The 14614-nt window shown below is 39.4% G+C and overlaps 1 protein-coding gene across 1 annotated transcript; it reads left to right on the top strand.

Moving 5' to 3' along the window:
• Nucleotides 1-385: 385 nt before the first annotated feature.
• dhrs11a (dehydrogenase/reductase 11a) lies at nucleotides 386-14500 on the top strand. Its single transcript, XM_067494391.1, has 7 exons — nucleotides 386-762; nucleotides 11109-11318; nucleotides 12001-12095; nucleotides 13043-13172; nucleotides 13323-13415; nucleotides 13512-13577; nucleotides 13668-14500. The coding sequence occupies exons 1-7, from the start codon at nucleotides 631-633 to the stop codon at nucleotides 13707-13709; spliced, it is 768 nt and encodes a 255-aa protein (XP_067350492.1). The 5' UTR covers nucleotides 386-630; the 3' UTR covers nucleotides 13710-14500.
• The last annotated feature ends 114 nt before the right edge of the window (nucleotides 14501-14614 follow it).

The raw sequence follows: 14614 nt of genomic DNA, 5'->3' as shown, positions 1-14614 counted from the left end.
AATATAATGTTAAATTGTACTTTTCTTGTCACTTTCTCTTTGTAAGGTTATCAACCTGTTTCTATCGTCCTTTGATCCTGCTTTGATCCTGCTCTGAACCCGTTTTATGGAAGAAAGCATCAGTAAGGAAGACGAGTTATTCCTGCGTCTCTACCTGTTGTTGGCTTAGGTCTTTTTCGGATCGGGCAGTTGTTCAAGCATAAACCCCAGAAAACGTGAGAACCAGTTTAGTACAGAATATGTCCGTAAGGCCTAATTTCTAAAAATAACTAACCAAAACCTTTTAAGTCTTGAAGGCAATGTATAAATAACTTGTGTTATGCTCAATCCGTCCAGTAGGTGGCGGTAAAAAGGCGCGCGCCGAGAATCTGCCCCGGCTTAAAAAGAAAGTAGGAGGTGATGCAAACCAAAAATTTACACACTTCCTGACTCTTCGTATTTCATCCAGAGGAACGCATGGATTCATGCTGAACGCACTCTATCTTCATTTGAAAATACTGGTAGCTGCAGCTGTCAGAGTTTGAGCTAAAGAGGCAAACGCAAGACGCAGAGGCAGAGCCAGAGGCAGAGGCAGAGCGTGCACGGCTCAGGAGCTGTTCGTGTGATACTGACCGCTTTAGACAATTCGTGATGGAGCGGTGGAAGGGCAGAGTGGCCCTGGTAACCGGAGCCTCGGTGGGGATTGGAGCGGCTGTAGCCCGGGCGCTGGTCCAGCAAGGCATGAGAGTTGTCGGCTGTGCCAGGAATGTCGACAAAATAGAGGTGAGTCACTTCAATGGAATATTATTAACGGACGGTCCGAAAAATCAAGAAAGCCAGCAACAGCAAACTAGCTAACGAACGTTTACCGCTAATATTAACGTTAGCTTTCTAACTTTAGCTAGAAACCTTTAGCCCTAACGTAAAACATTAACGCTAATTGTAAATCGTGGGTAATTGTGTTTTTTCCGCAAAGTAACCAATTTTATTAAAGAAAAGGTTCCGTGTTACCGAATACATTTAAAATACATAACTTTATTGACAATAGCTTAAAAAGATCTACAGACTAGTTGGTTTGACTTAATAATATCATAAGGCTATGTAAAGCTGGACTGTTATGACCAATTTGTCATATGAATAAGTTTGATGGAACACAGTACCAGACGTTAAATGGCATCAAGGATGCTCCTACCCAGCATTCTGTAAATCCCATCAAAACTCTAATCTAGGATCATCTGTGTTGTTCATGCTTATTGAAAACTGAGTTTCCTTTTGTTGACCTCAGGTGAGATCAGAGGTTAGGGTCAGCTGCAGCAGGCCAGCATTGGCATAGCTGGCAGGGATGATTGTGTCTGATAATTGAGGCTTCAGCAAACTGGAGGCCTGCCAACAACTGACCACAGTGTGGTCCAGTAAGCAGTGGGTCACTCTTATCCTATTGACCCTTAATTCATCTACTGCCTGTATTTGTAATAAACCTGCTCAGATTTAGTCAAGTTACCTTTTTAGTAACCACACTTTAAAAAGCGATGTGTGTGTGGATTCCCAGGGGTCTTTCAGGTTTCCCCAACCTACTGTAAATAAAGTGTTGTATAGAGTGTATTAAGTCTTTCCGGATTAGGATCAGCCTCTCCACTGTCTCTCTAACCAAAAGGCTTAAAGGCTAAACTAGCTTCCCAAATTGTAGTTTGGGTATTTCATTTTGGGTACAACTCCAAACAACTCCAGGTGATTTCATCTGGAGGACTTTTCAGTTTGTATTATTTCAGCTGCAGGAGTTCTGAGGCAAGACTCTGAATCTCTGTAATATCAATAACCAGAAGCATGTACATGTTTAGTCATGCAAGCAATCTATAACCTTTTTGAAAGTAAAATAAAGTCAGTGAAGCCATGCTGTAACAACAAAGACCAATATAAAAAATGTCCAAATCTGAATTAGAAACCAATTTAGTTTACTATTCACTATTAATACATTTTATTAAATTAATTTACATAAACCCAAACTGTCTGCGATGATTAAAGACAGGGCCAATTATAATTTAACTCCTACTTTCATGGCCATCAATGCTGGTAGTGGTTTGTTGACAATGTTTGAGCTGCATGCAAATTTGTCATCTGTGTACTGAACCAGTAAATTTATAAAGGTAATTAAAGAAAACTAATTAATAGTGAGCCCGTGTAAGTGAGGCAATTTGGATTAAAATTAAAAGTATAATATTATCTTAGAACATCCCCACATGACACCATACAACTTTAAATAGTTATGGTAGCAGTCATATACATAGATTTTGCATTTAGTTAGCCACACTAGTGCAGTTAGCTATTATTCATTAAACTGATTAATTCTCTTGTTTTTAGTCTACAGTGCATTTTAAATAATTTAACCAACATGAAGTAATATTTTATTTCACCCCATAAATGTGAAGTAAATTATCTAAGGTGACTGGGAGACAGTTGATATTGAGAACTGTGGAAAATGTAGCTGCCTTTAAATCCAACCTGTATTTCTCAGCAAAGAGACATCTGTGTATGATATGTCTATGTGTGATATTCCAGTGTAAAGGTGTTTACTGAAGAAGAATGTTTAGCTAAATTAGTTCCGCATTAGGCATCAGCCCTGTCTCCATGACCTTATTGTGCACTACAGTCATTAGGAGTAAAATGTCAAATAATAAGGCTTTTTTTTCTTGCAACTTGCCCTTTTGTTCCACCAAAAACTGAAAGGTAATTGGTTTGTAATCAGTTACAAGCATATACTGTAGCATGCTATGCATGTAATTTTGAAGTTAGTTATTTCCTTATAGTAACCCAAAATAATTGTATATGTATTTCTTTTAGGAGTGATTTCTGGCAGGTATGCCTTTTCCCCACCTTGACGACACAAACACACCCATGACTGTGTGCACAAAGTGAGTGTGAATTGAACATAGATGGCCTTCCTCCATTCATACTCTGGTCACATGGTCCCTCCTGTCAATAGTTAACTTCAACAGTTTGTTTCAGCCCGTGTGTGACTTGTGCAAGACTAAACACAAGGTCACAACATTTTAAATCTTTTACAGAATCCAAAGTCATCCATCAAAGAGCTGATTACTCATAACAACCTGAACTATTCTTTGTAATGGATTACAGTACACAAAAGTAAAGCTTAGATTCAGCTGACAAATTGTCAAGTTATTTAGAGCAACAACTTGCATCACATGTACAAGACTTTAGACAGATGCCTGTGTGAGTTGAGGGACAAAACAAGTATTGTACACTCTGTGTAAACTGGGTTCTTCTTCCAGATTTTTGCCAAACCTGGCATGCTGCTTGTGGGGGACACAAGTGTCCATCAGTAAGCAATTGTTCTCGACCTCACATTTGGTGTTTATTTCATTTGGGAAAATAAAGCTATTGTAAGTTTTTCCAACAGCATAGAATACTAAAAGTGTGGGTGGGTGGGTGGGTGGGTTTACACGTACAACAGGGATAAAGCAGAGTGAAGAGTTGTGGCAGTAGTATTGTTTTGTTTTCTATGAGACTATGTAGTAGGCAGCGGGAGAGCAGTGAGCTAGAGGGAGACGTGTGGTCACCATGGGTGCAGTGCAGGAATGGAGACGACAGGGCCACATCCAAGTATTATCACCACAGTTTTTTTAATTAACTCTTGTGAAACCTTGTATTAATTTATCTTAGAGAAAATAAACTTTTTTCTCAATGTACACAGTATATTATTTGGTGTTACCACAGGCTTAAAAATGGCCATTGAGCACAGGACAGCGCAGTTCAAAATTGGACCATTATGGGCCATACACACATTTTCACTGTGGTGTCTGAGCTGAGTTGTGAGGAGGGGCACCATCAAACAGAAGCTGTATCTAAAAAAAAATCTGTATGCATATCTGAGCACAAATCTGAATCAAAAAAGAAAAGGACATTTTGTTACAGATTGAATAGGGCTTTTTATCTATAGACCTCTAAAAGTGCTCTGGCCCACATTGCCCATATTTGTGCTTTTACTGCATGTGAAGCAGTAGTAAGTATACAGTTATGGGAATATGAACTCCTGTTGCTGATCACCACATTTTAAATAAGCTTTGATTTAAAAAAACAAATATTAAATGCAAGACGCATGTTTAATTGTTTACTACATTTGGCTGTGAACTTCTGTTACACCTTAACCTGGTTATTAATATTAGTTTTATTAGGTCCGTGAATACATCTTTAAAAATAAAATAAGATCTAACTGCTTTATGTTTAGCCTTATCTGCAGGTCTGGGCTAGTGCAGAAGGTATTGTTTTTAATGTTGTTGGTTGGGGGCTAGGAGAGGCAGAGGTTAGGGAAGCAAGGGGTGTGTGCCATTATCAAATTCAGTACTTACTAATGCATCTAGTAAATATAATTTGTGTTGCTGTGTGTACACGCCTGACAAAGCATCCCGATGTGATACTTAACGCTTTTAACAGATGGTGTCTGGCTTTTTATCAAGGCCAGATGGAAGAGCCACAAATGTAATTGTTATTCCTTCACAGGTTAATAATTGTATATCTGCAGAAACTCAAAATTATTCTGATGCTTGCCTTGCACAGGCTGTTTTTCCAGCTCTGTGCCTCAGCAAAATGAATTTTAGCTATAAAAAGTGAATTCAACATTAAAGTGCCAAGTCTCAGCTTTAATTTGAGCAGGTATAAATCAACATAGAAGTGTGTGAAAGCTATAGTCCTTTTGCAGCAGAGTGCCCAAAGTTTAGGGGTCCAGAAATAACCGTATATAAATGTAGTCAAAGTCATTAATGACTGCCGATGTTTGTGTGTCAAAGATTTTAGGCAAACACTTTATAGCTTACCTGGTGCACAGAGGGAGTTCCCTAACACTTTCTGGAGCAACTGTGTTGTGTATATATTGTTTTAAAGTTGTCTGTCTTTTTTTTCTGACCTAGGCTATTGTTCTCTCGATAACAACTTTGTTTTTATTGTAAGTAATTTAAAACTGATAAAATTGAACTGTCATTTCCTGAGTGTTTTGAGGCTACCCACAATAGAGGCATCTGTCAAAATTCACAATTCAAAGCCAATGCATTTTTAGATTAGAGAATTGTAGTGACCATAATTTGTAGGTTTTTAGTGCATAACAGATTTGTGGCTGGACTAGAGAGAACCTGTGTTTGCAGGAGATTGTGAGGAGATCCCAGAAAGAATTGGCCATATACAATTTTCTGTGTCAAAATATTGCGCTCAGCAGTCAAGCGAACGCAGTGGGAATAAGTAGATTGAGAACATGAGGAGTGACACACAGTACTGATGACTTTTGGATAAGATCCAGCAGAGATGTGCAATGTTGTCCACAGATTTTTAAATTGCATCCACCAAATACTAAATAGGTATCGCTATAAAGCTTTTTAAAGTTACTGGCATTTGATCATATTGGTTGTTAAGCTTCTGATTTTTTTAGGTTTTTAAGTCACTCCTGATCAGTGTGCATTATTTCACTGGTGTTGTGTCAGACTTCTAGTTCGCAGCCTGTTACTTACTGCACTTCTACACAAAGTAGAAGACTCTACAATTTTTAACTAATCACTACTAATTCTTTGACTTAGGATAGCATCAATCAAAACCTGAATTCCTTGGCAGGCCAGAAAATTAATTTCCGACTTTTGTTGACTGCTTTAGATGTGTCAATGACTCGGTCTTGCTTCCAAAACTGAGGTGACAGTGTTTCTGTCTGTAAATTTGAAGCTCTCTCAACTACTTTCTCTAGGTAATGTGTAGACAGTCTGAACTGCTATTTCACTCCAGAAAGATCAAAAAGTGAGTCAGGTCAGATACTGTGTGTCACACCCTCAGCCTCATGTGGTTTTCTTCCCTTTTGTTTGTTTCTCTCTTTTACAATATTTTAGACCTTTTTATGTTTCTGACTTGTTTTTAGTGTCTTATTTTATTTGATATGTTTGATGTAGAAAAGGACAATTGTTTAAATATTTTACAAGTCCATTCAAGTATTGCAACACCCCATTTTGCCTATAGACATTAAACTAATAAACTAATAATTATCATATGGATTTTGCCACATGGGAAGCAGCATTCACACCACCAACATCAAATAACGTAATCCTCCCTAAGCATTAGTCCAGATTGTTTTAGAGAATATCGATGACATACAGGTATGTAGAAACACATTTATTGAGTAAGGGGAGTTAATGCAGATGAGAAACCATTTCTTCTGCTCTTTATTTATAATGTTAGTTTTACTCAATCATTCTACTGAAAACAACATCTGTTCACTTTGTTAATATTGTTGGTTATTCATTAACCAACAAACATTATTGGTGTCTGTAATTGGAAAAAACACAAGAGAACAGTTACATTTCTCAACATCATCTATGAAGAACTTTAGGCTCTTATGTCGGGCATGTTTTAATTACGCCTGCTAGATGTGCTAGTCTCATACACTCTCTGATTTGTCCAGACAGCTCAGTGACCCCTATGATGCCCCCCACCCACCCCCAAAGGCACCACCACTGTGCTGTCCTCTCTTTGCACATCATCTTTCAAGGTGTAAGGTTCACTGGCACTGACATTCCCTCCTTGGGCCTCCTGCTAGAATAGGCAGTGCACTCACTGTCCTGTCATGTTAAAAGGTGTGTGTGTGTGTGTGTATGTATGAGAAGGGCAACAAAAACACAAACAAAAAATATATATATATCAGTATAGTACAGTAGAAGGTGGTCAATACAGTAGAAATACTAAATTCTACAGTGGTATCAGGTCAGGCAAGCAAATGTAGCTCAGAGAGCAAAGTGACAAGAAAAGAGCTTTACAGTTAAAAGATTGATACTTTGTAACACAAACACAGCCTAAGTTCAGTATTTAAAAAAGGGGGATGACAAAAATAATGCAGATTGGATTGCTTTCTCTTCATTTTCAGGCAAATTGGATTTGGTGCTGAGTGTTTGTATAACACTGGAAACCTTTTGTGGCTACTTTGGGCTCACATGCTGAATAGACTGGCTTAGGCTGGCCCAGTTTAAAAGGTATTTATTCGTGATGCGTCTGATCAACACTGTTTCCATGAGACTGTCCCGTGTCTGTTTTTGTTCTTTGCTCTGGGCACAAGTTATCATAAACCTGGTATGCATAATGATGTGGCTCCCAACTGGCGGTAAAAGCGAAGTTTTTGTTTAAATGGCCAGTATCAAGTGCAGAAATAACCCATCACCTGAGGTGGAGAAGACACGTGGTTTGTGTTGGTTTATTAGAAAGAAGCTTCACCCTTCAGCACAAACGAGAAGAGGAGGGGTGTTTTTTTATCATCTGATGCCCATGTGAACAAAGGGATAAAGGCTGCTCTCTGTAGTTAATCCACTATTGAAGTATTGGTGACAGAAATATCATTGCTGCACTATTTTCTTTTGGATGGTTTTAACATTTTGTTGGAAGATTAAATTCAACTGGACTGGTTGCACCGGTCTGCTGTCACAAGACTTGTCTGTCTGTCATTACTCTGTCAGATATCAAACATCAGTTATCATGTACGTGTAATCTAACAACATTTCTTTTTCATTTTGGTCATTACCCAACACTACGTTAAATTTAAAGGCATCATTGCCCGGGAGTAATACTTGTCATTAATGTAAAGAGCTTCTAGGGTTCTTAAATTGCACTAGGGTTATTCCATGCCTGTCAGTGAGTGTAGTTTGTAACAAAGACACAAAATATTTTTCTTATCTGGCTTCACTGATTAGACTGAGGAAGTACTGTAACAGCACTCTGTTCAACCTTTAGACCTTCTAGAGGCAGTCTTTCTTTCTTTGTGCTTGACTCGACCATCCCTTCAACCCTGCTGCAATCCTATTACACAGCCTACTGTCACCTTTCACCCCACACTTGCGGCTTAGGCTAAACTTGAAAGTTTTCTTTTATGTCACACAACAGTAGTAGAGCTGAATGAGTTATTTAGCACAGTGCCCCAACTGGATGTGCTTTTAAAGACTTTTGTTAGTTTATTTGGGGTGGGGGGCATATGTGAGTTCACGACCTGTCCTGTGTTTATGTTCTCTCACCTTTTTTAAGAGTAACATACGTGACATCTAAAAACCTCTTGATCAGCTTTTACACAGTACACTTCATGTTTTCTCTCTCTGTCCCCCCTTCTGTTTCATTTTGTCTACCACAGCCTCCCTCCCCCTCTTTCTCCCTCCCTTTGTCCCTCTATTTTTCTCCCTCCTTCTGCACAGTTTTGTGATTGCTGGACAGTCCTGGTAATGAGGATGAAAATGCATTATGACAGGCTAAATTGTTTTGTATGTCACAGGTACTAAAGAGACAAGACAGGAGGGATGAAGAGGGGAGGGGTTCTTGGCTGAATTATGGCTCCATTACAGCTTGGAATCACCTGCCAGTCTTTTCAGAGAACACAAGGAGGCACAGGGTTCTATAACACAATCCTTTGTTTCCTTGTTTGGTGGAGCTCCTGGGTCAACTTGAGACAAATCTAATTTCTCAGCTCTCTTAGCTCATGGCTGTTGCCTTGTTCTATTGATCTGGTTCACTGCTTCAAGCTTGTCTGCCTTCAGCGCTTTGCCGACTTTATTTTTATCTCTTTCCCCTTCTCTAGCAAGTTTTTTTGCTTGTTCATTTATACCAGTTCCACAAGAGTGGGTGAATGATTGATGAACACGGTGTGGAACAATGATGTGTCTTGCATAGTAGACCTTACATAACAGCCCTCTGCAGGGGTTACAGGCAATAAATGTAGCTGTGTCCCTATGTACGTAAATGTGTGAGTGCAACATGGGCAATATGTACACCCATAGCTTCATGGTCTGTTAAAATTTGGCTTTTGAATTGCAGTGGTTTTTGGTTTATCTTTTAGGGTTGGTCTTAGTGGTATTCATATGAATGAAATTGACTTTTAATGGTTAACTTTTAATTTAATTGGGCATGTACTGTGGATCACAGTGTATTGTCTGACAGGTTTTCTGATTGTCTCAGTCTTATCTTTTAAAGGTATGATGACAAGTCCCGGGGGCTTTCAGTTGAGATTGAGATGAATCAATCTTGTGTACAGTCCATTTGCCAAATGGTTGTTTATCTGCCATTCCTGTAGGCGTGGCCAAAGCTGGTACTGTCCACGGCAGTGCAGCTAGTGCCAGAATTCACCCACACACACATGCACATAGATTCGCAGCCTGAGACTTAATGTAGTTGGACTGAGATCAGAGCCTGTTTGCCATGTCAACCAGGGTAATGCATATAATTCCTCCTGTAACAATAGACTGGCCTGGCTTCCCCTTTAAGTTAACCTCCTTTCTGAATAAAGAAGAGCCTCTGCACCAGTCTGTCTGCCTGTTCGTTCTTGCCCAAGAGCCAGTCCCCTCCAGGTAGCCAGGCGAGTGTTCAAAGGGAGATGAGATACTTAACATTAAAGGCATTACAGCACCTGAGCAGACCAGTGTGCTACACATTTAAGGTAATGGACAACAGAGAGTTGTTCAACTCTACAACAGGGGCAAACAAGCTGGTTTTAGTCTTTACAGATAAGATAAATGTTTTCAGTGTTGTATTATTTTGACAGCTTTATTCAGGTAATGCCTTCTCTCTAGGTAATCCAAGTTAAACAGCTTAGAGGAAGAGCTGGGTAATCTGCACACTCAAGTGTGCAAGAGGATGTGTTTTCTCAATTACATGTTTTGTCAGGTTAAAAAACAGAACAATAACTCAATTCAATTTCATCTTGATTTTTAAAAGCAGGCTTCACAAGTATATTTCTTTAAATGGCTGCTGGAGTACCTGCCAAAAGCAGCATATATAGTGGTACTTTGTCCGAGTATCACGCATTTAAGAGGAATTCCCAAGTCTTTCATTCCATTTATACACGTATGGTCATTACTCTACATATGATAAAAACCAACGTTCTGCGTCCGCTTTCTTTATCCTTTTTATTTGACTGTAATCTGCCAGGACATTTAACCTACTAAACACTTTCTAAAGTGACTTTTGTTAAAATTAACGTGTGGTTCAATAGTTTAAGTGATGGACAAACAAGTAAAATACCTAAAATATGCAAATGTAACAATAAAAGTTGAAATATTTAGCTTAAAGTCATAAATAAAATGTTTAGCTAAACATTAAGACAAAGCGTGGAATTTTTGTTACTTACCACTCAAAATATATTTAGAACATGGCAGGTGGTGAGGAAGGAATACTAGAGCTAATGTAAGTGGGGTATGAAGGTGCATCTAATAAAAAAAGGTTGTGAACCACCATAACTGCCCTTTAAATTAATGCAACTTTATGTACTTGTTGCTGTGCACAGTAGCTTTTGTAAGATATTCAGTTTAGACGGTCAGGCTTTGCGGTAATACATCTACATGGTTGACTTCCCAAATAGTTAATCCTCCTGACTGCAGTGTGTTATGCAGTGCTGTGCCTCATTTCTGTCTGGCACCAGCCCTGCCTGCATCACACATGCCCCTCCTATCTGATGGGCAACCAGAGTGAAACATCAGGTGACTGGTGCAGCTGTGCCTGGGCAGTGGATCTGTGTCAGCTTGTATCAAACCCCACAGTGGTGGACAGCCTGCTGACCTGGTTGGAGTGTAGCCTGCTCAACCTGCTGCAGGATCAGCCCAGCTGTACCCTGAAGGAAAAAGGCATCCAACCCGCACTAAACTGGCTTCTTCTAATCTCTGCTCATAATTTAAATTTTTGTAGAATGTGGCATTTCAACAAATCTGATTTGTTTTGTTATCATGAAGAATGTTTTTGGCTTCACTGGTGCTGACATGTTACCTATGGGCTTTCACTTTTGTGTTGGTTTTATAGCTCCATGCTCTCACTGCTTTCTCGCTTTTCCCTAATCCCCTACTCCAATTTCGGAAACCAGCTTTCCTGTTTACATGACACTTTCACAAGAAAGCTGACTTTAACCTGGTTACTTAAGTCCATGTAAAGGCACTAACTGACGGAGTCAGTCAAGTGAAAGGTGGAAGTATCTTAAATAGGTCTTGTAGATTAATCATTTCTAGCTCTTGCATAAGAGCTTTTCAGTTTTTATTATCATTCATGGCCACTTGCATAGCAACTTTAATGTTTATCATTTTAACAGGTCTGAATGTTGGCAAATTGGGTTTGATTTGTGTTTCCAGAAGCTGGCAGCAGAATGTCAGAGTGCAGGCTACAGTGGCACATTGATCCCATACAAGTGTGACCTGTCCAATGAGGAGGAGATTCTGTCCATGTTTTCAGCAATCAAGACTTTGCACCAGGGTGTGGACGTATGCATCAACAATGCTGGACTCGCCCACAACGAGCCCTTACTAAGTGGAAAGACGGAAGGCTGGAGGAACATGATTGATGTGGGTGAATCACAGACACATGTTAATGCCTAGAGACCAAGAATTTTATTTTATTTTTATTTTTGTCTTATTTGTTGCGTGTGTGTCTGTAGTGTGAATGTAGAGTAAAAGAGCAGAAATGTGTGGATACATGTTTCTTCTCACAGTGGCAGCCTCATTGGCTCTGAGCAGAATCACACCAGAGGCTCACTAATGAAAGCCAGCACTATTTCTCCTTTTAAGATTCTACATGCTGATTTATTGAGCTCTTGGCCACTAAAGACCCCCTGCTCTTAAGTCTCCACCTCCAGTCTTGCATTTGTAAAGCTTTTCCATCTGTTGTCATGACAGCCCACATTAATTTGTGCAGCAGTGCTTTTTTAGCCTATGTTTAATCCATACACTATTTTGTCACCTCCCCCATATTGTCAGCACACCAAATATACAGGTCCATCAATATCACTATGAGAGCAGCTTCAAGGCCACAGGAATAACACACTGGCCCGGTGAACATGATTAGTAATATCAGTCAGCTGAACTGATCCAGAAACTCTGGATCTGCCAATAAAACACAAATACTTCAGTTTGAAAATTCTCATCTGTCCTTAATAGTTTCTTTTCTACAAAGCATTTTTTTATTATATGACAAAAAGACAATTAGACCAATCCTCTATCACAAATTGCTATCTTTTGCTACTTTCAGGTGAATGTGTTAGCCCTGTCTATCTGCACCCGTGAGGCATACCAATCAATGAAGGAGAGGAATGTGGATGATGGGCACATCATCAACATCAACAGGTGACTGTCAAACCTTAGAACAAAGGGGGCAATGATCAGCCATAGCATTATGACCACTGATAGGTGAAGTGAATAACTTTAATTATCTCATCAAAATGGCATCTGGTAGTGGGTGGTAGCGAGTGAACATTTTATCTCTGAAGATGATGGATTTGAGCAAATTTGACAAAGGCCAAATTGTGATGATAGATGACTGCTTCAGAGCAACTCCAAATCTTGGAGATGTTCTTGGTTTGCAGTGGTCAGGACCTTACTAAAAGTGGTCCAAGGAAGAAAAACCAGTGAACCAGCAACAAAGTCATAGGTTGCAAATGCTCACTGATCCACATAGGGAGCAAAGGCTGGCCAGTGTCATCCAATCCAGTAGCTCGACATCCAATCCTTTGATCCAATCCAGCTAAAATAGCTCGAATTGCTGAAAAAGTTGATGCCAGTTCTGATAGAAAGGTGTCAGGTCACAGTGCATTGTAGTTTGTTGCATATAGGGCTGTGTAATAGCCCATGCTGACCCTTGTCCAACACCAAATGCACCTACAATGGGCACACAGGCATCAGAACTGGACAAGGAATCAATTAAAGAAGGGGACATGGTCCGATGTATTTCGTTTTCTTTGACATCATGTTGAAGGTCACGTACATGTGCTTAACAGGATAATACACCCCACCAAAAATGATAAAATACAGATGAGTTTGATTGCAACAAAATGATTCCAAAGTGGCCTAGGGGAGCCCATTCCTCAATAGGTCAGGGCTGGTTTGTGGCAAAAGACACTTACTCAGTATTAGGCGAGTGGTCATAATGTTATGGGTGATGGTGTATAACAAAAACTCCGCCAGTTTGTTTAGGGTGATTTTAAAATAGTGTTGTTTTTCATTTAATATGGGCTTGAATCAAAGTTGGGCCACGGCATGTAGGTCATACTTCTCTCTTCTTCTGCCTGTTACAGTATGGCTGGGCACCGGGTGGTGCCAAGTGCTGATAAGCATTTCTATTGTGCCACTAAATATGCTGTGACTGCTCTGACAGAGGGGATACGACAAGAGCTTCGAGAAGCAAACACTCACATCAGAGCAACAGTAAGTTGTCATCACTGTGCACAGGTAACATGCAGGATCACATAAATTACTATGTATGTATACAGTGAACCTTTACAATAGGCAAAAGTGTGTTTTATTCCTGTATTAATGTCACAACAGTAAATCCAATACATTTTCACTCGCCTGCAGTGTATTTCTCCTGGAATAGTGGAGACGGAGTTTGCCTTCCGGCTCCACAACAGTGATCCAGAGAAAGCTGCTGCAGTGTATGAGAGTATGAAAGTAAGAGTGTCCATTTGACTGAGAGTCAACAAATGTATTTAACAGAATGCAAATAATGTACTGTTGCATCAATATTACTTGTTGACTACTTTACAGTGTTTGAAAGCAGAAGACATAGCGAGTGCAGTCACATTTGTCCTCAGTGCTCCTCCTTATGTTCAGGTACTTCTTTCTTTTTTTGACTCCATCAAACATATCAGTGGTGATTTCTGTTTCTCTCCTTCATTTGACATGTCTTGTTTATGTCACCAGATTGGAGATGTGCAAATGAGGCCAGTAGAGCAGGTGTCATAGCAGCAAAACTCATAGCTGCAAAAGGAGAAGCCATGGTGACTCCTTAGCGACCTCTGCTGGGTAAATGGGGGGTGGGGTGGGGTGGATAAAACGAATCAACTGCAGGTGTGTTGGATCTGCAGCGGCATCATCAAGGAGGATGTGCATAAAGATCAAGGATGATTTCATGGGAGCACAACCACTACAAAAATACTACTGAATGTAGAAACGTGGTACTTGTTAATTGTTAAGTACAGTCCTGAACTGGGCTGACTCCGAAACAGGAACAAATAACAAAGGAGAGAGTTGCTGCTGTGCTTCAGACAAGAGAGTGATTGCACGTTTTTGTGTTTTTGTAGGTCATGAAACATATCTTTAGAAATAAATGAATGGAGTAATTGCTGTTTATAAAGGTGACTTTTTTTGTTTTTTAATAAATATTTTAACTTTTGATCATAAACATAGTCTTAAATTACCATGAACAGGCAGTGACACACTAACCATTAACAGTCTGTCATCACAAATGCATCTGGCTACCCTTGTTTTGATCTATCCAGTTTCTCAACTCATAATTAACCATGACAAGAGAAAATGCTAAAATACAGATGAGTTTGATTGTTAACGGTTTCAACAGTCTAATTTGTTGCCCATCTATGAACTGTGCAATACTTTCTATGGCACTATAAGAATTAACACTGGCAACTTGTTTAGAGGAGGAAACTAATTCAGTGCACATGTATACATTGGAAATATGTACATTTCAGTAGAAATTTCTCATGGAATGAAAAAATAAAACATTTGGCCGAGAATTATTATTATTTTTTTTGTTGTTGTGTTGACCAGAAAGACTCATTGCAAAATAAGACACAAACCACTTTGTTACATGTTAAAACATTTAACTTGACATTAATAAGAGCTGCATGGAC

The sequence above is a fragment of the Channa argus genome, chromosome 24 (genome assembly GCF_033026475.1).
Source record: "Channa argus isolate prfri chromosome 24, Channa argus male v1.0, whole genome shotgun sequence".
Taxonomy (NCBI): Eukaryota; Metazoa; Chordata; class Actinopteri; order Anabantiformes; family Channidae; genus Channa; species Channa argus.
Note: the sequence above shows the minus strand (reverse complement) of the source record. Positions and strands in the feature narration are given on the sequence as shown.

Excerpts from the sequence above, each read along its gene's own strand:
- dhrs11a (XM_067494391.1), top strand. The coding sequence starts at position 631 with ATGGAGCGGTGGAAGGGCAGAGTGGCCCTGGTAACCGGAGCCTCGGTG. Across the intron at positions 13,173-13,322 it reads ACACTCACATCAGAGCAACA|TGTATTTCTCCTGGAATAGT; the intron begins GTAAGTTGTCAT and ends ACTCGCCTGCAG. Across the intron at positions 13,578-13,667 it reads GTGCTCCTCCTTATGTTCAG|ATTGGAGATGTGCAAATGAG; the intron begins GTACTTCTTTCT and ends TTATGTCACCAG.